At 47.2% G+C, this 24,344-nt stretch overlaps 1 protein-coding gene across 2 annotated transcripts; it reads left to right on the top strand.

The window, feature by feature from the left end:
- Positions 1-11,737: 11,737 nt before the first annotated feature.
- Positions 11,738-23,999, top strand: Arhgef15 (Rho guanine nucleotide exchange factor 15). 2 transcript variants are annotated; one of them, XM_035448188.1, is made up of 16 exons: positions 11,738-12,427; positions 12,625-12,964; positions 13,006-13,016; positions 13,219-13,273; positions 15,172-15,227; positions 15,306-15,517; positions 15,645-15,805; positions 15,977-16,129; positions 16,736-16,865; positions 19,111-19,185; positions 19,284-19,376; positions 19,458-19,618; positions 19,720-19,872; positions 20,240-20,322; positions 20,434-20,538; positions 22,393-23,999. In XM_035448188.1, exons 1-16 carry the CDS (start codon positions 11,770-11,772, stop codon positions 22,542-22,544), a joined length of 2,598 nt encoding a protein of 865 aa, XP_035304079.1. In that variant the 5' UTR covers positions 11,738-11,769; the 3' UTR covers positions 22,545-23,999. The 2 variants fall into 2 exon arrangements, with proteins under 2 accessions (XP_035304079.1, XP_035304078.1); XM_035448187.1 differs by lacking the exon at positions 13,006-13,016 and having other exon boundaries at positions 12,625-12,957.
- Positions 24,000-24,344: the final 345 nt, after the last annotated feature.

The following is a 24,344-nucleotide window of genomic DNA, read 5'->3' as shown; positions in this document are numbered from 1 at the left end:
CCATTACCCCGGGTGCTAAAGATTCTGAATAACTGGCTTGCACCTCCTGTCTTTAATGCCGGATGCCCTGGAGACTGACATATTTTAAGGTGTTATTATTTTTTAAGAGTAATGTTAATTTTAGAAGTTTTCTGGACATTTTAATTTTCTGAACATTGCAAAGATATTCAGTGTTATAAGAATGCTCATGGGGCAGCCGGGCGCTGGTGGCACATGCCTTTAATCCCAGCACTCAGGAGGCAGAGGCAGGCGGATCTCTGTGAGTTCGAGGCCAGCCTGGTCTCCAGAGCGAGTGCCAGGATAGGCTCCAAAGCCACACAGAGAAACCCTGTCTCAAAAAAAAAAAAAAAAAAAAAGAATGCTGTTGGGGGCCTTGGCGGATTCCATGGCAGGTGAGGGACAAACATGAATCCTTACACTGGACACTGAATGAATCCTTACATTCAGTGTCCTCATGTACTCTGTATGCAGTTTCCCCCACTATTCTACCTTCCATTATTATCATATCCTGTTATTGTAAGGATCCAGGCATTATGCAGGCCTGGCCCTGTCATCTGGCAGGATGCACTCAGGCAGTATCCTGGTCAGGCCAGGGTCCTGCCTCTACATAGTCTGTAAGCAGGCTCTTAACCCGTGAGCCGTCCCTCCAGCCCTGATATAATTCAACATAAATATAAATATATATATTTATAGGTAGGGTCTCCCTATGTAACCCTGGCTGGCCTGGAACTAGACTAGACTGGCCTCAAACTCACAGTTCTGTTGCTTCTACCTCCCAAGTACTGGGCTTGGACACTGGCAGATCTTCCAGAAGACCCAGCTTTGTTTTGTTTTGTTTTGTTTGGGTTTTTTGTTTGTTTGGCTTTGTGTTGTTTTTCAAGACTGTTTCTCTGTGTAGCTCTGGCTGTCCTGGAACTGTAGACCAGGCTGGTCTCGAACTCAGAGACCTGCCTGCCTCTGCCTCGTGAGTGCCTCTGCCCACTCTCCAGGGGATCCTGTTTTAATTCTCAGCACTCACATGGCAGCTCACAGGTTACCCATAACGCCAATTCTAAAGGCATTTGATGTTTCCTTCTGGAATCTGCTGGCAATGCATGTACATGTATACATACATAGACATTAATAAATAATAAAATAAATCTTTTAAAAAATAAATACAGCAAAATACAAATAAAACAAAAAAGGGAGAAGAGTTATTTCTCCCATGAAAATAGAATACCTACATCGAATTCTTCTCTATGGCATATTTGTCCCAAATAATACATTTATTTATGTATTTACACATTAATTTAATTACTGATATCCTTATGGGCTCATGGGTATTTGTTTTATATTTTGAGTTAAAGACCAACATGCTTTATTTTATTGCTCAATTTATTATGCCTTTGTCTTTTGGAGCTTATGTGTGTGTGTGTGTGTGTGTGTGTGTGTGTGTGTGTATCTTTCACTTATTACTTATTATTTTTATTGTTTATTGTTTTGAGACCGAATTTCATGTAGCCCAGGCTGACCTAGAACTTGGAATTCTTCTGACATATGGGGCTAGGATTACAAGCATTGGGTACCATGTCTGGCCTAGATAGGCTTCTTTGATTTAGAAAATGTGTGCTTAATTTTCATTTATAATTAATATTGTTATTATCATTATTATTACTGATAGAGTCTCTCCATATAACTCTGGTTATCCTGGAACTCACTCTGTAGACCAGGCTGGTCTTGAACTCACAGAGATCCACCTGCCTCTCTCATGCTGGGATTAAAGATGTGCACCACCGTGTCCAACTTCATTCATAACTTTCGTAGTTAGATATACCATTTCTTTTTGTTTGTTTGTTTTGGAGATAGTATCACTATATAGCTAAGACTATCCTTGAACTGGAGATCCTCCTGCCTCAGCTTCTACACTGCCATACTTGTCTGATAATTCATTCCTTTTTATCAGTTAAATAATATCCCATAGTGTTGATGCCTCACAATTTGTTTTTGTTTGTTTATATCCCATACAGAAGAATTCATTGTAGGAGTTCTATTTTTATGGAAGGGAGGAATAGCACTCTCCTTTTTTGTTTATTTGTATTTTATTCTATTTATCTATCCATATATTAATTATTTATTGTTATTTTGTTCGAATTTGGTGTTTTGCCTGCATGTATGTCAGGGTGTCAGGTCTGGGAGTTACAGACAGCAGTTGGCTGCCATATGGGTGCTTGGAATTGAACCTGGGTCATCTGGAAGAGCAGCCAGTGTTCTTAACCGCTGAGCCATCTCTGAATATTTATTTTATTATTTACTCATGTTTACCTATGTCCACATGTACACGCAGTGCCAGCAGATGCCAGAAGGGAGCATCAGGTGTCCCTAGGATTGGAGTTATGGATGACTTATGAGCTTCCATGAGAGTGCTGAAAATTAAAGCTGGCTCTCTTAGAGTGGGCACCCAGGATGTAGAGCAGTCAGAGGCAGGCAAATCTCTGAGTTTAGTGCCAGTCTGGTGTACTGAATGAGTTCCAGGACAGCCCGGGTTACAGAGAACCCTGCCTTGAAAAACAACAACAACACAAAGCAAAAAGAAAAACAAGGTAAGTTTGAGAAACCACCACAATTAAGAAAGGTTTCTCTGTGCAGCTCTGGCTGTCCTGGAACTCACTTTGTAGACCAGGCTAGCCTGGAACTCACAGAGATCTACCTGCCTCTGTTTCCTGAGTGCTGAGATTAAAGGCATGCACCACCACAGCTCTGAGAGATACCTTCATTGTTTTTAGTTTTACCTGATTATGAATAAATCTGCTATGACATTAAGATATGTTTTTGGTGCTGGGGTGAAACCTAGGGCCTCACACATGCTATCACTGAGGTACATTCCCAGCTTTTAGACATTACTTTTCATATTGGTTGAATTGATTGGTCTGGCACTCAACATGTAGACCAGGCTGGCTTCAAACTCACAGAGATTCAACTGAGTGCTGGACTGAAAGGCATGCTCCACATACCCAGTATGAAATATATATATATATATATATATATATATATATATGTATGTATATATGTATATATATAATTATGTATATATACAATTAGTATATAAGGATGTATGTACACATATATGTATATATAATAATATTATTATATTATAGCTATATAAATAAATTTGGGGAACTATTTGTTCCCAAATTCATGGAATTCATGGGCTTGCACATACTAGACAAGCAATAATCTACTGAGCTATACTCTCAACTAATTCTAGAATTTCTATTAAGGCAGCATAATGGTCACAGATCTCACAGATCAGCATCCTAACCTTGTAGCCTTAGAGAGAATACAAATCCCTTTGGAAAGGGACTCCATGATCAGCAGGGGACATCCCTGTTTCATCCTTCTTCCTGGGAGGTAAAATAGAGAACCACAGGAAGTAGAAAGCATGGCGTCACTGTAGTAGCTCTGGGAATGCAGACCTTCCAGCCAAAAAGCAGAAGGCAGCGCGGGGCGGGGGGGGGGGGCAGCTGTCAGCATTATCACCCCTTAGGAAGCTGTGGCAGGAGAATCTGCAGTTTAAGGACAGCCAGAGCTACATAGTGAACTTATGTCTTAAGAAGAGCTTCTGTGTAGCTCCATGGTAGAGCACCTGTCTAGAGTGTGCGAGACACTGAGTTCCACCAGTAGCACCGCAGAAATTTAAAAGCCATCACCAGATGCAGGCTTCCAGCCTTGGACCACACACTGCTTAATTTTCTCCTTGCTGTGGTCACATGCCTCAAAAAAAAAAAAAAAAAAAAGTTAAGGGAGAAACAGTACATTCAGGATTATGGCTCAAAGATTAGAGTCCATCTTGACAGGCAAGCCTGCTCCCTGTATCCAGTAAGGAAGCAGAGAAAAAAAGAATGTTAGAGAATGTTAGTGCTCAACTGACTTTTTTTACATTTAAAAAATTCAGTCCAGCCGGGCGTTGGTGACGCACGCCTTTAGTCCCAGCACTCGGGAGGCAGAGGCAGGCAGGTCTCTGTGAGTTCAAGGCCAGCCTGGTCTACAGATGGAGTTCCAGGACAACCTCCAAAGCAATGCAGAGAAACCCTGTCTCGAAAAACCAAAAAATTCAGTCCAGAATCCTAGCCCACTGGACAATGCCATCTGTATTCAGTGCCCTCCAAAAATCTAATCTTCCTGGAGAATGTTCTCACAGATAGAACCAGAGTATGTTTCCTGGGTGATTTTAAGTCTACTCAAGTTGACACTGAAGATTAAAAACATCATGATTCACCCTCTTCAACCTGACACCCAAGCACTTGCTTTTTTTTTTTTTTTTGGTCAGGTTCTCTCTACATAGCCCTAGCCCTGGCTGCCCTGGAACTCACAAAGTAGCCCAGGCTGGCCTGGAACTCACAGAGATCCTCCTGTGTCCTCCTCTTGAGTGCTGGGATTAAAGGCATGTGCCACTATGTCTGACCAAATACATCACTTTTAAAGCATACCATTCCATTCTTGGTCCCTGAAGCCTCACACTGATTTTTTTAAAAATTATTTATTTCTGAGCCGGGTGGTAGTGGCACTTGCCTTTATTCCTAGCACTTGGTAGGCAGGGGCAGGCAGATCTCAATGAGTTTGAGGCCAACCTGGTCTATAAAGCGAGTTCCAGGACAGCCAGGACTGTTACACAGAGAAACTGTGTCTCCAAAAAATAAAAAGATTATTTATTTTTATTTTACGTGTTTTTGCTTGCATGTATATCATATGTGGGTGTTGAATACATGGAACTGGAGTTACAGACAGTTGTGAGCTGCTGTGTGGGTGCTGGGAATTGAACCCTGGTCCTCTGGAAGAGAAGCCACTCTTAACCACTGAGAGATGTTCCCAGCCCTCATGTTGGTCTTTTGAACATTTTTGAATAATATTATCATTAATATTATTTGTGTGTGTGTGTGTGTGTGTGTGTACCTATTCCTGTGCCCATGTACAAAGACAAATGCCACAGCATGCAAGTGGAGGTCAGAGGACAACTTTGTGCCATTTGTTTCTTTAGGTGGGTTCCAGGGATTTACCCAGGTCACCAGGACCACATACCAAATGCCTTTACCTGCCAGGAAAACAATAACTACATAAGGGAGGAAAAGGTTATTTTATCCATGGCTCAGGGATGGAGTCCACTGTGGTAGGGAAGATATGAGAGCAGATGCCTGGCTCCCTAATTCTCCCAACCTGACATATGAGCATGTTGTTCCCTCACATATATGTAACTATATATGCTGACATATGATTCTTCAGCTCTTTTTTTTTTTTTTTTTTTTTTTTTTTTTTTTTTTTTTTGGTTTTTCAAGCCAGGGTTTCTCTGTGTAGTTTTGGAGCCTGTCTGGGAACTCACTCTGTAGACCAGCCTGGCCTGGAACTCACAGAGATCCACCTGCCTCTGTCTCCAGAGTACTGGAATTAAAGGCGTGTGCCACCACCACCAGGCTTGTTTTATTCTTGTTAAAACAGGGTCCCACTGTGTAGCCCTGGTTGGTCTGGTACTAGCTATGCAGACCAGGCTGGTCTCAAATTCAAAGAGATTAAACTGTCTCCTAGGTGCTGTAATTAAAGGCATGCACCACTGTGCCCAGATTAATTTTGTTGGTTTTTTTTTATTTATTTTTAGTTTTTATGTATACGAGTGTTTTACCCTCATTTATGTATTTGCAACACATGCATGGCTGGTGGCCCCGAGGGTTCAAAGAGACATTGGATTTCCTGGAACTGGAGTTAAAGGGAGTTTGTGAGCCACCATGTGGGTGCTGGGAACCGAATCTCGGTCCTCTGCAAGAGCAGCAAGTGCTTTAACCACTGAGCCATCTTTCCAGTCCTGTTATGCTATCTTGTTTACTGTAAAAGGGTTACTCTCCCCAAAGTCCTTCAACAGATTTGAGAAGAGCTGGAGAGGGAGCATAAAGGTCCCAGATGCCAGTGAGAAAGCCATGGTACAGTAGAGGAAGGTGCGATGTCTTTGAAGGCATGGGGCTGTCTTCTCCAGCTCTGCCTGGTCAGGTTCATTTTGTCTGTCAGTGAGACACCATAATGCTCAGACTCCACCTGGTGGCAGTTCAACATCATCTTTCTGCCTCAGCTCCCTGGTGCTATCCTGAGTTACCTTTACAATGTTACTTTTGTAAGTAGCAAAACTAAAAACAAAACAAAAAAACTCACCTTCAAATAAATACACACTCAAACAAAACAAAACCCCCTAACATTTCAGTCAAAATAAATGAACATATGACTTATTTGGCTATGAAAGCACTAGTTTTCTTTTTTGGTTTTTCTTAAGACAGGGTTTCTCTTTGAAACCATCTGGCTGTCTTGGAACTCACTCTGTAGACCAGGCTGGCCCCGAACTCACAGAGATCTATCTGCCTCTGCCTCCCAAGTGCTGGGAATAAAGGCGTGTGCCACCACTGCCAGGCTAAGTGTCTAGTTTTCTTGCTGGGCTGTCCAAGACTCTTAGGATAAGGCATTTGTCCTTAAATACCTAAAGGACCTAGAGATGGGGGCTGGGTGAGTGCTTGGCTCTAGGATGTGGTCTAATGGGAAACTAATGTACTCAACACACATCATAGATATGCTGTGAAGAACAAGGATAAGAGAAAGACCACACTGTGGTAAAGGTTCATTTCCACTTAGATCACCAAATGGTAAGCAGCTGCCCGGCACAGTGATAAGTGTCTGCAGTAGTTATAGCCAAACATTCGGGAGGCTGGGATAGGAGGATTACCTGGGCCCAGGAGTTCAGGAACAGACTGGGCAACCTAGAGAGACCCTTCTCTCAAAAAACAAAACAAAGTAAAAATTAAGCTTCTGGCCAGGTATTGGTGGCGCACGCCTTTAATCCCAGCACTCGGGAGGCAGAGGCAGGTGGATCTCTGTGAGTTTGAGGCCAGCCTGGTCTACAGAGCTAGTTCCAGGACAGGCTCCAAAGTTACAGAGAGAAACCCTGTCTCGAAAAACCAAAATAAATAAATAAATAAATAAAGCAAGCTTCTGTTGAGTACCTATTGTATACCTGACCTAGTTTCAGAACTTTTGGGATACATTACATCATTAAATAAAACAAATAGAGATCCCGTCTTTGGGATTACTTTCTAATATAAAGAGAGGATTCACTGTAAGTATAACACAGTGTGTAAATGCAGCATACGTGGTGGTACCAGTAGGATTGCCATGGAAAGAAGGAATGTTGGGGCTGAGAGATGATTCAAGGGTGAACTGCTTGATGCACAAATGTGAGGACCTAGGTTTAGATCAACACGAATGCCAGGTAATCCCAGAGGCCTCTCAGGTAAACTGGCTAGCTGAACTAGCAAGCTCCAGGGTTTAGTGAGAGGCCTTGTTTCAATATATATAAGATGATGAGCCATCAAGGAAGACACACCATGTCTACCTCTGACTTCTTTTTTTTTTTTTAAAGGAAGCTTTTTTTAAAGATTTACTTATTATGTATGCAACATTCTGCTTCCATGTATATCTGCACACCAGAAGAGGGCACCAGCTCTCATAAGGGATGGTTGTGAGCCACCATGTGGTTGCTGGGAATTGAACTCAGGACCTCTGGAAGAGCAGTCAGTGCTCTTAACCTCTGAGCCATCTCTCCAGCCCCTCTACCTCTGACTTCTAATCACATGTGCAGCCATATGCATATGAACCCATGCAAACTCGCACATGTGCAAACACACTAAAATACACATGTAACACACACACAAAGGAAGCGTGGAAATATGGTATGGTATAGTGGATAGAAATTTATTTCTTTTTCTCAAGTGCTGGGATTGTAGGCATGCTTTACCACCCCTAGCCATCTTTCTTTTTTCTCCTTTGTTTATTTCCTTCTTATTTTCTTGTTTTATTGTATTTTTTTGAGACAGAGTCTCTGGCTGTCCTGGAACTATGTAGACCAGGCTGGCCTTTATCTCCTAGAGATCCACCTGCCTCCACCTTTCAAGTGCTGGGATTAAAGGCATGTGCCGCTATACCTGGCTCCTCCTCCTTCTTTTTTTTTTTAAGATTTTATTTATTTATTATGTATACAACATTCTGCTTCCATGTATATCTGCACACCAGAAGAGGGCACCAGATCTTATAACCGATGGTCGTGAGCCAGCATGTGGTTGCTGGGAATTGAACTCAGGACCTCTGGAAGAGCAGCAGTTTGTGCTCTTAATCGCTGAGCCATCTCTCCATCCCGCCTGGCTCCTTCTTTTGAAAAATATTTTATTTTTAATTGTGTGTATGAGCATGTGTGTACGTGCTTTTTATATGAATATGTGCATATGAGTACAGGTGCCTGTGAGGGCCAGAGTGGTAGATTCCCCCAGAAACTGGAGATGCAGGCAGATACGAGCTGCTCAGTGTGGGTGCGGAGAACTGAACCTGCACCCTCTGGAACAGCAGTGTGCTTTAGCTGCTGAGCCATCTCTCAGACCTTACTTCCTTCTTCTCTTTTTAATAATTTATTTTTATTTTTATGTGCATTGGTATTTTGCCTGCATGAATGTCTGTGTGAGTGTGTTGGATTCTGGAGTTATGGACAGTTGTGAACTGCCACCTGGGTACTGGGAACTGAACCCGGGTTTTCTGGAAGAGCAGTCAGTGCTCTTAACTGCTGAGCTATCTCTCCAATCCCTCTTTTTTTTTTTAATGATTATTTTTATTCCTGTGCATGTGTGTGTCTATGTGTATGTATGCTGTCTGTGGGTGCCCTTTGGGGCTAGATGAGGGTGTCTGTGGGATCCTTTGTGACTGGAGTTATAGGTGAGCCACAACCTGTTGGGAACTGAACTCAAGTCCTTAGGAAGAGCTCTTAACCACAGAGCCATCTCTCTAGTCCCCTTAATCGTTTCCTTTCTTTTCCTTTGTAACACTCAGAGCCTCACAAAATGCTTGACAGGAGGTCTACTGATGATCCACACCTTTAACCTGGATTGCCTTTTCTTTTTTCCTTTTTTTTTTTTTTTTTTTGAGACAGGGTTTCTCTGTGGCTTTGGAGGCTGTCCTGGAACTAGCTCTCGTAAACCAGGCTGGTCTCGAACTCACAGAGATCCACCTGCCTTTGCCTCCCCGAGTGCTGGAATTAAAGGCATACACCACCACAGCCCGTCCCCCCACCCCTCTTTTTTTTTTTTTTCTGAGGCAAGGCCTCACCAAATAGCCCAATGGATTGAAATTTTAGAGTGGCCAGGCAGACCTGTTTGAGAGGGTTTCTTCCAACTGCCAGAGGAGGTGAAGGAATGCTTCAAGGAGATGTCTTGGGAAGATTTCCAGGCATCAGGCACAACTCTGAAGATCCTTAGTTAGGAGCAGGCCTGAAGGTAGAAGCTAGGAAACAGGGTACATTGCTTACATTGAGCAAAAAGGAGTTTAAAACGTCTTTCAATAGTAGCTTACCGGACCCACTTCTCAGAGCCTGGCTTGGTATTTATTTATGGATGCGTGCCCATGCCAATGACGTGTAATGGGGGCCTCTCTTGACCAGCCCACTGCAACTTCCATCAATCTCCTTCCCAGGCTGGGGTGTGGTTCACTCCACCCCTTTCAGCTGTTTTTATCACACACTCCCAGCCCTGGAAACTCAGTTTCCCAATCAGAGAGCAAATTAAAGTATGTGGTGGGGGGCACTCCACAACCTGTCCTTCCCAGGCATGACTTCCTGGCCAGTCACTGTGGACACCTCCCAGTGGGACAGGGAGTCAGAGGAGAAACTGGGAACGCAGACAGGTCACCCCGGGAATCTGGAAGATCCCCTTCCCCACCTCCCTCCACACCCCCACCCCTGGCCTGACACAATGGCTGGGTGGGGCTGAGGAACTGGCTTCCTCTGTGGAGATGGAAATCTGGACCTCCAGTTCCCGCCCCAGAGAAGCAGGGACATTTATTTGGAGATGTTGGGCAACATTTGGTGCTCCAAGGGGCCAGGAAGATAGGCTGGAAACAGAAATTACCCCAAACCATAAAGGTAATTCCTGGGGCGGGGGCTGCGGATGGGAGCGGGGAGAAGCGAGGTTCCCTCTGTACAAAGTGTGGTTGGCTCACACCAAGGCAATAGGTTGGAAGTTGGGGAGACAGACAGTTGTGCAAAAGGTAGAACGATGGCCAGAGACACCCCTTAGCTGAGAGGGAGGTATGAGGATGGGCGTGTGGTACTGCCAGCCAAGCTTGCCAGGACCACCCCATTCTCACCGGAACTCTTGCCAGCCACACAGCCCTACAGGTGCGGGTGCGAGCACAAAGTGCTCTCTCTCCATACCTGAGTGCCAGCCTTTTCTAACCTCTGACACCTTGGACGCGGGATTCCTCACATCCTCTAGGGCCCAGTGTGCGCATGTGGAGTGTGGTGAGGTTGGTGGGGGGGTGTCCGGTTGGGAGGAGGATCGGATTCCTGTTTCCTGCCCCAACTCACTCAACCCTAGGAGGTGACTGAGAGTGGAGGGAACTGGAGGGTAAGTGCTTGGGGTCCCCCAACTGTCTCAGCCCTGTAAAAGGCTTGAGCTGGGAGTGGGGAAGGAAGCAAAAGCAGGTACCTGGGATGGGAGAGAGTGAGTTCCCTGAAGGGGCAAAGGCTGGGAGCAGGAGACCACTCAGTGAGGGGCTTCCAGGCAGCAGGTAGGGGCCACTGAATGAGCTGCAATCTAAGGGGTCCCCAATGCCCATCTTTTCTCAAGAACCTCACTGAGGACCTGGAAGGCTATGACTTCTGATCATACAGGGAATTTAGGGGCTCTCCTGTGTCCCAGCTCTGGTCCGAATCCTCCTTGTCAAGAGGAAGAGAAGCACAGGTCCCCGGTCCCAGTGCTGTTGGTTCTATGCTTTGGCCGGGGCTTGTGGCCACATCCCAGGCATCCGGGCAGGACCCAGCCTTCCACTGGAGCTTCTCTCTGTGACCAGACCCAGGTGTGGCAAGGATAAGAGGATGGGGGCAGAAGAGACCAGGCTGTGGCCCCTGGTCTCCTGTGGTCAGAGGCGCCAGGAATCTTCATGGCAGGAAAAGGAGACTAAAAATAATCCGGAAAGGGAGAGTCCGGAGAGAGGAACTGGGAAATGGGAGGGGGAGGGGCAGTCAGAGCAGGGAAACAGTGATACATCCCTGGCTCAGGCACTGGCTTGCACGTGTGCGTGCCTGTGTGTGTTTATGTGTGTACACACATGCTTTACCCAGATAGACAAGAACATGTACACCATACTCACACCACACACACACTTCTTGATATGTCTGTGACAAGCCAGTGTTGACCCCTCGCTTCCGCAGGGCACACTCAACTCTCGCTCATTCAGCACTAGACAACGGTGCACACCAACTCACATAAACTCCTACACATAGTGACTGTACCAGCACGCTGAGTTTTTTCACTGCATCTTACTGATTCTCTGCTACCCTTGCCTTCCCATCCTCCCCAACAGCTTGTTCTTAGCTCCACTGACCTGATTGGCAGCAAAAGTCAAAGGGTAGAGAAGCTGGCCATGGCAGCACAAGCCTGTAATGCCAGCACTCTGGAGGTTGAGGCAGGAGGACCTTGAAAAAGAAAAGCTGCCCAGGAGGGTCCAGGAGTAGGATGAGCAGGGGTCAGAAGTGAAGAAAGACAGTATGATGAGGAGGAAGGGAGGGAAGTGTACCAATGTCCTCTCCTGACTCAAAAACATAAGTTTCAGACCTCCTCAGACTACCCACCAGGGGGCTACTGAGGGGCACGTTCTCTCTCCACCCTCCTCAGGGAATGACTTCCACAGAACACCTCCCTCCTTGGAAACACTCAGAAGACGATGTCAGCCCAGTCCCTTCCTGCAGCAACGCCCCCTACGCTGAAGCCCCCTCGGATCATCCGCCCGCGCCCCCCTTCTCGCCATCGGGCTCCACACTCTCCGGGGCCTCCCCACAATGGCTCCTCTTCGAAGGCACTTCCTCAAATTCCCAATGATGCATCAGCCTCAATGTGCACCTCCATCTTCTGGGAGCCCCCCACGTCTTCCCTGAAGCCCCCTGCCCTTCTACCCCCCTCAGTTTCTAGAACCAGCCTGGACTCTCAGACTTCTCCTGACTCTCCTTCCAGCACACCCAGTCCCAGCCCAGTGTCCCGGCGTTCTGTCTCCCCAGAGCCAGCTCCCTGCTCTCCAGTGCCTCCACCCAAGCCCTCTGGGTCTCCCCGAACACGAACACGTGTGCCCTCGCTCCCTATGCCTCTCCAGGATGGCTCTGCCTCGGCCCCTGGCACGCTCCCTATGCCTCTCCAGGATGGCTCTGCCTCGGCCCCTGGCACGGTTCGTAGATTGGCCGGCAAGTTTGAATGGGGGGCTGAAGGCAAAGCCCAGTCCTCAGATTCCCTGGAGCGATGCTCTCAAGGGGGCACGGATGTGAATGGGGAGAGAGAGACTCTCCAAGCCGTCCTTTCCGGGAATGGGTCCCAGGAGAATGGCCCTCCAGGTAAGCATATGGTGCACTTTAAAAGGCTAGCATTTCTAAAGTAGATTTGGTGTTTGGAAAATTTGTTTTCTCAGAGTTTGCAGACAGGGTGGATGAGATCTACAGATACCTGGGATTGGTCCTTTATGTGGGGGAAGAAGCTCAGATGGGATGGGCCAGGCCCCAAGAACTTCCTTAGACAAGCCCTTCTGTCACAGATGCTGTCTTGGCCTGCCCCCCATGCTGCCCCTGTGTCTGCCATGTAGCAAAGCCTGGCCTGGAGCTCCGATGGGTGCCTGTGGGGAGTTCTGATGACATCCTCAGGGCCCCCTGCCGGGCATCCCCACTGCGAGCCTCCCGCTCCCGCATCAACCCACCCATCATCAGTCACCCTCCAGTTGTCCTTACATCTTACCGCTCCACTGCTGAGCGCAAACTCCTGCCTCCCCTCAAGCCCCCCAAACCAACTCGAGTTAGACAGGAAACCAGCACCTCTGGGGAGCTTCCACAGCCGGACCCGGAACTGCCTTCAGAAGATGGGATCCAAACAGGTACAAGGCGTGGGAGTTAAGGACGTGGAAGGCCGGGAGAGGGGACAGGGCCTGGAGTAGTAAGAGCTCTGCGTTTTGAAGGCACAGGGTGGGGGCTGAGGGGCCAGCTATAACCCTACCAAGCCCTGATCTTTTCCTTTCTTCTCCCAGCTGCTGCTCAGGAATTGAGGGGAATGGTAGTCTTGGGGCTCAGGCTCAGCGTCTTGAAAAGGGCTGGGGGTCTTGGAGGTTAGCTCTGCTCACTCTGGGTTCTCTCTCCAGGGGACAGGCCTGAAGAAGCACCTCAGAATGTTCCTCCTGCAGCCTTGGAGGGAAGGTACCGAACTCCCCACCTATGTTCCCCTCTTCTCTCCTCACCTCACCATGCTCTCATACAAAGGCAGACAGACTAACTTTCAAGTCCCAGGGGGTGCTACCTTATCCGGGCAGAGGGGGAAAGGGGTCAGGGTTCCAGACACAAGGAGCCCAGGTTTCTAATGTGATCTCTGTTCCTTATTAGTTATGCAACCTTAAAAAACTTCTCTTTTTTGGGGGTCTCAGAGTCTTTTTGGTTTTTCAAGACAGGGTTTCTCTGTATTGTTTAGGAGGCTGTCCTGGAACTCACTCTGTAGATCAGGCTGGCCTCGAACTCAGAGAGATCCACCTGCCTCTGCCTCCTGAGTGCTGGGACTAAAGGCATGCACCACCAATACCCAGCTCAGAGTCTTTCTCTAAGAAATAGAAATAAGCTTGACTCTGTTCCATGGGGTTATTGAGGAATAATGTTGCAAAAAATCTGGGCTCCAGCTAGGCTTAGTGGTACAGGAGTTGAGGCCAGCCTGAAATACATATCACAGTTCATTTTCAAAACAACACCCAAAAGCAAAGCAACAAACAAACAAACAAACAAACAAAAATCCCAAAGGCAGCTCCAAGCTCTGCTTTATTTTATTTTAGCTTGGGAGTCTATTAAAGTTATTTCTTTTCTTTCTTTTTTTAAAAATTTTATTTATTTATTTATTATGTATACAACATTCTGCTTCCATGTATATCTGCACACCAGAAGAGGGGGCCAGAGCTCATAACGGATGGTTGTGAGCCACCATGTGGTTGCTGGGAATTGAACTCAGGACCTCTGGAAGAGCAGTCAGTGCTCTTAACCTCTGAGCCATCTCTCCAGCCCTCTTTCTTTTTTTTTTAAGGGTAGGCTTTTTATTTATTTATTTGAGACAGGGTTTCTCTGTAGCTTTGGAACTTGCTATGTAGACCAGGTTGGCCTGGAATTGACATAGACTCACATGCTTCTGCCTCCCAAGTGCTGAGATTAAAGGCATGCACCAGTTCTGCTCTAAAATTATTTAAGATTTATTTTTAATTATGTGTGTGTGTGTGTGTGCCTGTGTGTATCTGCAGGTACTTATGGAGGCCCAAACAGTAGGATCTCCCCTGTAGGTTGAGTTACAGGTAGTTGTAAGCCACCTGATATGGGTGCTGGAATCAAACTCGGGTCCTCTGCAAGAGTAGTACATGCTCTTAACCACTGAGCCATTTCTCAAGCTCTCTATTAAAATGATTGTTGGGTAAAACCATTTGGCAACCAGGCCATCTCTTATGCTTTCCAGCCTTGCTAATCATCTTAGATTAATTTTTTTCTTTTTTTCTTTTTAGTTTTTCGAGGCAGGGTTTCTCTGTGTAGCTTTGGAGCCTGGAACTCGCTTTGTAGACCAGGCTGGCCTTGAACTCACAGAGATCCACCTGCCTCTGCCTTCCAAGTTCTGGGACTAAAAGCGTGCACCACCAACGCCCAGCTATTTTTTTTTCTTATTAGAAGTAATAATCCAAGTATATTCATTTGTTTAGAAAAATATTGACTATATCAGTTTTTAGCTTGAGAGAATGGCTGGTAACTAGGAGACGGGAGACAGGGAGCCCCAGGTGTGAGAACTTGACTGCCAGAGTTTCACCAAGTCACATAGAAGACACAGACAATGTGAGGGCTGGAGGGAGTGACTTGGAAGTATCTACTGCTCAGAAGCTGAAAGAGTAGGAATGTTTGAGGCCTGATTTGCCTAGGGCCTCCCCTCCAACCGGCACAGGCGTGTCTGGGTTTAATCTGGGGAGCTGTCAGGATCCCATCATACAATGTGCACAGGAGTTCTGCACCTCTCTCTTCTGGTATCATGTGAACTACACCCACAGAATGGACCTCACAAGTCTTCTTTTCTTGCTCCACAGGGATGAGGAAGGGTTGGAGGTGTTGAAGGAGCAGTGGGAGCTGCCCCTGCAGGACGGTAGGTCTCTCCCGTGACAGGCAGGAGGGAAGGGTTCTGGGCCCTGGACCTCCCTGATGTTCTCTGTCTACCTTCCAGAACCTTTATACCAGACTTACAGAGCAGCTGTGCTGTCAGAGGAGCTGTGGGGTGTGGGTGAGGATGGGGGCCCCTCTCCGGCTAATCCCGGAGAAGCTCCCACCTTCTCCAGGCTTCCTGGACCTCGAAATACTCTGTGGCAGGAGCTTCCGGCTGTGCGAGCCAGTGGTCTCTTAGAGAGCCTAAGCCCCCAGGAAAGACGCATGCAGGAGGTGGGTACCCCACCCCACGGTGGGACTGAGAAGGCTGGAATAGGGGATAGAGGAAGTATGTGACCTGAGTCCTGGGCTGCTTGTAAGGTGACTGGCCTTTCTACTGTGACCCTGCTCTCCTGTCTAGAGCCTGTTTGAGGTGGTGACCTCAGAGGCCTCCTACCTACGCTCCCTGAGGCTACTGACTGACACCTTCGTCCTGAGCCGGGCTCTTCGGGACACGCTCACTCCTCGGGATCACCACACACTTTTCTCCAATGTGCAGCGAGTCCAGGGTGTCAGTGAGCGGTCAGTGGGGTCTTAGGAATGTGGGCTATGGGCTACCTAGCATCCTCTTTAGCTTTCTCCCTCCTCTAGATCTTTCCTTCCATGGACTTAGTTAGTTTTCAGCACTTCCCTGAAAACCCTGGAAAACCGGACTTTCTGTCCCTCCATTAATTGTTTCCTCTCTGTTTTCAGGTTTCTAGGAACATTACTGTCCCGTGTTCGTTCTTCCCCACACATCAGTGACCTGTGTGATGTGGTGCATGCCCATGCAGTTGGTCCTTTCTCAGTGTATGTGGATTATGTACGGAACCAGCAGTATCAGGAGGAGACCTACAGTCGCCTTATGTGAGTACAGTGATTTCCTCCTTTCCCTTGGAATGTGTTCCAAGACCACTGGTGGATAGTACTAAACCTTATACGTTCGTATCTAAGAAAATGACTTATGAATTATGCCCAGTAGCTAATTAACAATAGCTAATAATAGAAAAATCAGAGCAATGTAATGTAATAAAACTGTCAGCATTGCTACTCTTGCACCTTGTGGACGTTAGTAAGTGAATTAAAGATTACATAGACACAACTCCATGACACCACCACAGTCAGTTTGACAAGATAGGGCAGCTACTAAGTGATTGATGGGTGGGTAGTATATATACATGAGTACACTGGACAAAGGGATTATATTAGTGTTCCAGGTGAGATAGGGTGGGGCATCTTGAGAGTTTATCATTGCTAGTCAGAAAGGCACTCACTTGAAAATGTATGAATTGTTTGTTTCTGGAACGTTCCATTTAATGGCGTTGGGTAATTGAAATTTCGAAAGCAAAGCTACAGAGAAGGGGGACTTCTGTATCCCGGAGTTAGAGGAACCTGTGAAGTCATGTTAAGGCTGAGGCCAGGGTTCAGGACCCTACTTGAGGGAACCCCTAGGCATCTGGGCTTTCTTTATAGGGACACTAATGTGCGCTTCTCTGCGGAGCTGCGAAGGCTGCAGAGCCTCCCCAAATGTGAGCGGCTCCCACTGCCATCTTTCCTGCTCCTGCCCTTCCAGCGTATCACCCGGCTCCGGATGCTGCTGCAGGTACTTAGTGCCTGTCTCCTCCCACCAACCCTGCCATGGAAATTCTCTCCAAGGCCTCTGGTCTAGTTATCATCATTATCATTTCATATCCCACCGTGACCACAGACATTCTCTCAGGGCAATATCTCCCAATCCCAGCTCCCTAAATGACAAAGCCTTCTAGACTTTCTTTGGCTCAGACTCTAACTAGTTGAGATCTCCAGAGGGATAAACAGTGGTTTGGGGGAGGAATGAAGAAATAAACCTTAGCTATTCCAGTGCTTGTGAACTTCAAGGGACCAAGGTAAATACATAGATTTATAGTGTTTCTATAAAATTCAGTTTTTGCCGGGCGTTGGTGGCAAACGCCTTTAATACCAGCACTCAGGAGGCAGAGGCAGGCGATCTCTGTGAGTTCAAGGCCAGCCTGGTCTCCAGAGCGAGTGCCAGGATAGGCTCCAAAGCTACACAGAGAAACCCTGTCTCAAAAAAACAAACAAACAAACAATTCAGTTTTTATGGTGGCTGGCTGGGCAGCCACCACTGTAGCTTAGTGGTAGACAGCTTGCCTAGAGTGTACTGGACTAGGCCTTGGATATAATCTCCAGTGCAACTAACTAAATAAAATTTAAATAAATAAAAAAGTTCCTTAGTTAAATAATACTGAGGGAAAAAAATGGAGGTTTTACAGACACTTCTTTTACATCTATTTGTATGTGTATGGTGTGTATGTATGTGTTGGTATGTTTGTATGTATGTCTACCAGTACACTATCTGCAGACAGAGACTTCATGCCAGAAGAGGGCACCAAATCCCATTATAAATGGTTGTGAGCCACCGTATTGGTTGCTGGGAATTGAACTTAAGACCTCTGGAAGGGCAGCCAGTGTTCTTAAACTCTGAACCATCTCTCCAGCCCAGCATTGGAATTTTTTTTAAAGTTTATTTATTTTTATTTTATGTGCACTGGTGTTTTGCCTGCATCTACGTATATGTGAGGGTGTCAGAACCCCTGGAACTGAGTTACAGACAGTTGTGAACTCTCATGTGGGTGCTGGGAATTGAACCCAAGTCCTCTGGAAAAGCAGCCAGTGCTCTTAACCCCTAAACCATCTCTCCATCCCCCCAGAATTGGACTCTTAATGTGAAGAGTGGCCAACTAGATGCTACTACTACTATTTTTTTCTTTTTCTTTTCAGATAGTTGGCTTTGTTTTTTGCTGTTGGGTTTTTTTGTTTTTGTTTGTTTGTTTTTGTTGTGTTTTTTTTAGAACTCACTATGCAGCTCAGGCCAGCCTCAAACTTGCAGTCTTCTGCCTCAGCTTCTTGAGTGTTGGGATAACAGGTGTGTATAGACTATCTTCTTTTTTAATTGTGTGTGTGTGTGTGTGTGTGTGTGTGTGTGTGTGTGTGTTTATCGGAGGATCAAACTGATGCCTTACTCATGCTAAACAAACACCCTACCATTGACTTCTAACCCAACTTCCTTAAGTTTTATTTAGCTTTATCTGGCCTCCATGTAGACAACATGATAACAATGACACCATACTAACTCAGTGATTGCTGAGAGTGCTGTTCGAGGCCCAGTTCTAAGTGTTTTATACCTGTATAAACCCAGTGACAAGTGTGTGAGAACAGGAACCATTGTTTACATGACGTTATAAAGGAGGATACTGGGTACAGTTTGCATAACTTGGCCTAGGCCATGCAAAAATAATGGATGGAGCCAGGTGTGGTGGTGCATGCCTATAATCTCAGCGTTCCAGAGGGTGGGCAGAAAGATTCAGAGTTCAAGGCCTGTCAGGGCTGCTTAGCAAAAATGCAATCTCAGAAAAACATACACACTAAGAATGAAATAAATGGAAATCCAGGCATTCCTAACTGCCCTGCTGTATTGTTAGGCTAGTAATTATTAGGAAAAAAAAAAAAAAAGAAGAAGAAGAAGCCTCCCCTAACCCCAGCATTTACGGTGTGCCAAGGACTATGCTGAATCCTCTTTACATATCATCTCAAATCCTCACAATATTATTAACACGCTAAGTAGATATTAGCTCCATCTTATAAATGGGGAAAGTGAGGCTCTGAGCAGTAAGTAATATGACTTGCTCAGCCTCTGGCAGCTGGTAGGTCTCATGACCTTGCCGAGGGTTTTCTTGGGGGCCCTGTGAATCCTAAATGGAACATTTGGCAAATCTGGGCAGGGTCCACAGCACCTCAGAATCTCAGGGGAATGGAGGATCTCAGTCACCCTTCCGCTTTGTTTACAGAATATCCTAGGCCAGACCGAGGAGGGATCCAGTCGCCAGGAGAATGCCCAGAAGGCCCTGGGTGCTGTGAGCAAGGTGGGTAGGATGGAAGCTGAGGAGGGATGAGGTGCCAAGTGGTAAAGCGGACGGGGACAGGTGGCTGCTGGGATGGGTGACTCGATTCCCCTCACCAGATCATTGAGCGCTGCAGCGCTGAGGTGGGGCGCATGAAGCAGACCGAAGAGCTGATCCGACTCACCCAAAGGTTGCGCTTCCACAAGGTCAAGGTTAGTCCTGCCCAGACTCTCTCCATCTTTCCTTTCCTCACCATGGTGTAAGGCTAAAAACCCTTCTCCTTTTCCTCTCAGGCTCTACCCCTGGTCTCCTGGTCACGTCGCCTGGAATTGCAGGGGGAACTGACAGAGTTGGGATGTCGGAGGGGGGGTGTGCTCTTCAACTCCCGTCCCCGCTTCACACCCCTTTGTCTGCTGCTCTTCAGTGATCTGCTGCTTATCACTCAGCCCAAGAGGTGGGTCTTGCGTGGGAGGGGAAGAAGCCCAAGCTGGGGTAGGGAAGAGACACCTAGCAGGACATGCCTGCTCTCCTCTGAACGCCCTTTTCCCTGGGTAGTGGGCAGCGGTTGCAGGTTCTGGACTATGCCCATCGCTCCCTGGTGCAGGCCCAGCAGGTTCCTGACCCATCTGGACCCCCTACATTCCGCCTCTCTCTTCTAAGCAACCACCAGGGCCGCCCCACCCACAGGCTACTCCAAGCAGCCTCACTGTGAGTCATGTTTCTAGAAAATACTGTTGGGGGCTGGGGATGTGACTCAGTGGTAGAGAGTTTGCCTAGTGTGCAATGAGAAATCGGGATTCAACCCCCAGCACTGCAGAAGAGAACAAACAAGTATGGTGGGATACTTTTACAATCTGAGCACTGGGGAGGCTGAGGTAGGTAGAGGGACCATGAGTTTGAGGCCCGCCTGGGTGCCTTGACCGAGCTTGCAAACAGGCAAGCCACCCTTAGGACCGTCGCCAAACCTCCCAGACTCTATAGTCTATTGTTCTTCTTTCTCCACTATGGCCCCTATTTCATCCCCCAGGAGTGTCTCTTGGGCCAACTGTAAACCCCCTCCTGTGTTCACCACTAGGTCAGACATGCAGCGCTGGCTAGGAGCTTTTCCCACCCCAGGGCCCCTTCCCTGTTCCCCAGACACCATCTATGAGGACTGTGGTAAGTATCTCCCAAAGGGAGGAGGGAAAGAAATGTGAGTCTTGCTGGGGATATGGGATGGCAACAAAATAGAATGAGGGTCCCATTGTAATGTTACCCATACTCCACCAGAGTGTTCCCAGGAGCTGTGTTCAGAGCCATCAACACCTTCCAAGACAGAGGGGCAAAGTCTGGATTCCAAGGTCCCCCGCAAGCATCCACACAAGAATCCTGAAGGTGAGAGAACCTTTCATACACTCATTCAACAAATATTCATTGAACACCGAGAGCCGGACACATGATGTTTCATGCTCCGGTACTGGGATCGAGTCCAGGCCTTACACATGATAGGCAAGTGCTGTACTAATGAGCTGTACCCCAGCCCTGGAGTACACTTTCTAACAGAGGAAGCAGACAGTGAAGGCTAAGTGAGCCAGGCATGGTGGCACTGATGTTGGTCTCTGTTATGTCATTTGAGAGGCACAGGCAATCAGATCTCTGCGAGTTCAAGGCCAGCCTGGTCTACACAGTGAGTTTCAGGCCAGTGAATTACATAATGAGATCCTTTCTCTCTCTCTCTCTCTCTCTCTCTCTCTCTCTCTCTCTCTCTCTCTCTCTTTAGTAGGGTTTCTCTGTATAGCTCTAGCTGTCCTGTGAGTCTTAAGGGGGATATGGGATGGCAACTAAAAAGAATGAGGGTCCCATTGTAATGTTACCCATACTCCACCAGAGTGTTCCCAGGAGCTGTGTTCAAAGCCATCAACACAGCCAAGCGTTGGTGGCGCATGCCTTTAATCCCAGCACTCGGGAGGCAGAGACAGGCAGATCTCTGTGAGTTCGAGACCAGCCTGGTCTACAAGAGCTAGTTCCAGGACAGCCTCCAATAGCCAAAGAGAAACCCTGTCTCAAAAACAAAACAAAACAAAACAAACAAAAAAAAGCCATCAACACCTTCCAAGACAGCCTGTGCTGGCACTCACTCCGTAGACCAGGCTGGCCTTGAACTCATAGAGAACTGCCTGCCTCTGCCTCCCGAGTGCTAGGATTAAAGATGTGGGCTGCCACTGCCTGGCTGAGACCCTTTCTCAAAAAAGAATTTCAAGTACTGTAAATTTATTTTATAGCTCATATGTGTAGTCCCAGGTCTAGGGAGGTCAAAGCAGGAGGATTGCAGATTGCCGCTTGATTGGGTTACATAGTGAATTCTAAACCAGCCATAACTAGATAGCAAGACACTGTCTCAAACAAAACGAGTCTAAATGGGATAAGTACGTATAAATTTTATGTAGTATGTTAGAAAGGGGTGAATGCAATGGAAGAAAGGATAGAGTAAGAAAGGAGGGAGTTCTAGGGTTTGGTAGGATCTCCAGTAGTTAGGGTGAGATAGACCTCACTAGGAGGCAATGTGTGCGCATGACGGAGGTCCTCAGTCTAGGTATTTGATGCCTGTACGAAGAGTGGACCAGCTGGAAGGCACAAGCAGGGCAAAGGCCTAGGACCTGTTATGCAATAAAGGAACTGTAAGGAGGTCAGTGTACCTAGACTGATCCAGAAATGGGGCTGGGAGCAAATGAGATCACAGTGATAACAGATAAGATCTTGCATCCCCTTACAAGAATTCTTTTTTTTTTAGATTTATTTTTCTAGATTTACCTGTTTTATTATTTTATGTGGATGAGTATTTTGCCTGCATGTATATCTGTACACATGTGCATACCTGGCACCTGCCAGGGTCAGAAGGCGGCACTGGATCCCTTGAAACCAGAATTACAGATGGCTGTGGGTGCTGGGAATCAAACCTGGGTCCTCTGGAAGGGCACTGATTTCTCTTAACTGCTGAGGCAGCTCTCAAGCCCAGAAGTTCTTCTGATTGAGTAACAGAAGCAGTCATTGCAGGACCCAACATAGAACAGCCACAGACCCTCTTAGATGCTGGTGTCACTTCCAGGAGTGGTAGTGACTGAAGTCGAATGTTCCACTCGGCTTCTCCACTGATCCCCAACCCACAGGACCTGAGACCCCAGGGGCCTCCTTCCCCAGTCACCTAACCTCTGTCCCTGCTCCCCCACAAGCCTGTTTTTCTTTCTCTAGGTTGGCTTAAGGGGCTTCCTGGAGCCTTCCCTGCCCAGTTGGTGTGTGAAGTCACTGGAGAACATGAAAGGAGAAAGCATCTTCGGCAGCATCAGAAGCTTCTTGAGGCTGTGGGACCCTCTTCAGGCACCTCTGATACCCCTCAACCCTAACGCAGGCTAGGGAGGGGGCGCAGATTGGGACACTGGCAGCAGCATGGAGAAGACGAAGTCTGCCTATCAATCCATATCCATCTATCATCTGTTTGCTGTCAGTGGAAGCACTACCTCTAGTGGCAACCAGGAGACCACAGAGCTTCAGGACAGAGCAGTTAAAGAAACAGGCCATCTGAGTCCACAACAAGAAAGAACGATAATGGCTTGAATGTGTTGCCAGTGGAGACAGAGCTAAGTACGGAGTGGCCAAAGCCAAGACCCTAGCTATCGGGTATCACTAAGGAAGATGAACCCGGGGCAATGCGTTGAGAAATGGCACCATGGAGTAGTTCGGTAGACACTAGGGATGGGCAGGAACCCATTCAGCCAAAGAAGATGGTGATTTGGGCTCCAGAGACCAGGGGTCACACTACTTGGTTCTTCAGAAGCCACTGATCCTACCCTTTGAGTAGAGGAAGTATTAAATCAATCTAATACTTCTATTTCTGGGCTACTTCCTATGCCCTTTCAAACTACTTCCTTTCTTCTAGAAGAATCCAGAGTGTGTCTCAGAGAACATGTGTTCATGTGTGTCCATGTATATATGTATCTAGGAAGGCAATTCTGCTGAATGTGGCGTGTGTGTAGGAGAGAGAGAGAGAGAGAGAGAGAGAGAGAGAGAGAGAGAGAGAGAGAGAGCGTAAGAGCCACTCTTGTTAGTGACTGAAAGCTTCATTTTTTTTTTCCTGTTGTTTTTCTCCAAAGAAGACATTTGGCCTGAGTTCTAAAGAGAGCACTGCATATAGCCTGGCCAGAGGCTAGGACTGTGGATGATGGCCATGGATTCTGGGTCTCTTGGGTCCCTCTGGGTTCCATGACAGTTGAAGGATAATGTTATGAAACAGTCAAATGTCCTGGCAAGACACTGAAGAACTAAGTAGCTGGGATGCAAGACCCTCTGCAGTCTGTGGCTATTTTTCCCATCCCAACATTGACCTCTATAATCTATGTCTGCTGTGCTTATCTCCCAACGTGAATTGTCATCATGCCAACCTCAGGCTGCAGAACAAGTCCCAGGCCAGCCGGTGGTGACCATCCTGGGATTCACGTCATCTAAACTGATCCTTTCAGAAACAGTGGAGGGAAGAGAAAGCTAGTGGCATTGCCCAGCCTCAACTACAGTTTCTGCTGATGAGAACCTGTCTTGCATGATGCTGGAGAGGCGAGGACAAGGACAGACCATTGCTGGGGTTGGAGCTCAAGCCGGGGCAAAGGCTCTCTTGACAACTGTGCAATGCTCTTCCTTCATGTATGACAACCTGCCCAGACATAAACTGCCACGATGACCATGGGAGGTGGAATGACTCTGGGGACTCGAAGGTGGAAGGGCACTTGGCATGTCCACAACTTTCACCCAGCAAAGTGCCAGCTACATTCGAAACCCTCAATAAAGGTTGGTGGCGTTATCCTGAGGCTCTTAAGGCTTGAACGAGCAATGGCCTATAAATACGGTTTTGTATGGGGATAGTGCTGGATGCAATGGTACTAAGAACAGGTGTCGGTTCTACTGGAACTAGAGCTTAGAGACCTGATGCAAGGCCTGCCTGGAGTGTGATGGCCCCTGCACAGCTTCTTAGAGATCTGTGCTTGCAGTGGACCAGAGCAGTTGTAGCTGTTGCCGTTGCAGGCTGGGAAAGACGGTAGGGCGGGGTCAGCATGGCTGGAGCTGTGTAGAGGGTACAGTAAGAGGTCAAAAGGCAGAGAGTCAACAAGAAAGGCATTTCACTGACCAGCCAAGTGTCTCGGTTTGATTCCGTT

The sequence above is a fragment of the Cricetulus griseus genome, chromosome 7 (assembly GCF_003668045.3).
Source record: "Cricetulus griseus strain 17A/GY chromosome 7, alternate assembly CriGri-PICRH-1.0, whole genome shotgun sequence".
In the NCBI taxonomy this organism is placed as follows: Eukaryota; Metazoa; Chordata; class Mammalia; order Rodentia; family Cricetidae; genus Cricetulus; species Cricetulus griseus.
Note: the sequence above shows the minus strand (reverse complement) of the source record. Positions and strands in the feature narration are given on the sequence as shown.

Excerpts from the sequence above, each read along its gene's own strand:
- Arhgef15 (XM_035448188.1), top strand. The coding sequence starts at position 11,770 with ATGTCAGCCCAGTCCCTTCCTGCAGCAACGCCCCCTACGCTGAAGCCC. Across the intron at positions 12,428-12,624 it reads CCAGGAGAATGGCCCTCCAG|ATGCTGTCTTGGCCTGCCCC; the intron begins GTAAGCATATGG and ends CTTCTGTCACAG. Across the intron at positions 20,323-20,433 it reads CACCATCTATGAGGACTGTG|AGTGTTCCCAGGAGCTGTGT; the intron begins GTAAGTATCTCC and ends ATACTCCACCAG.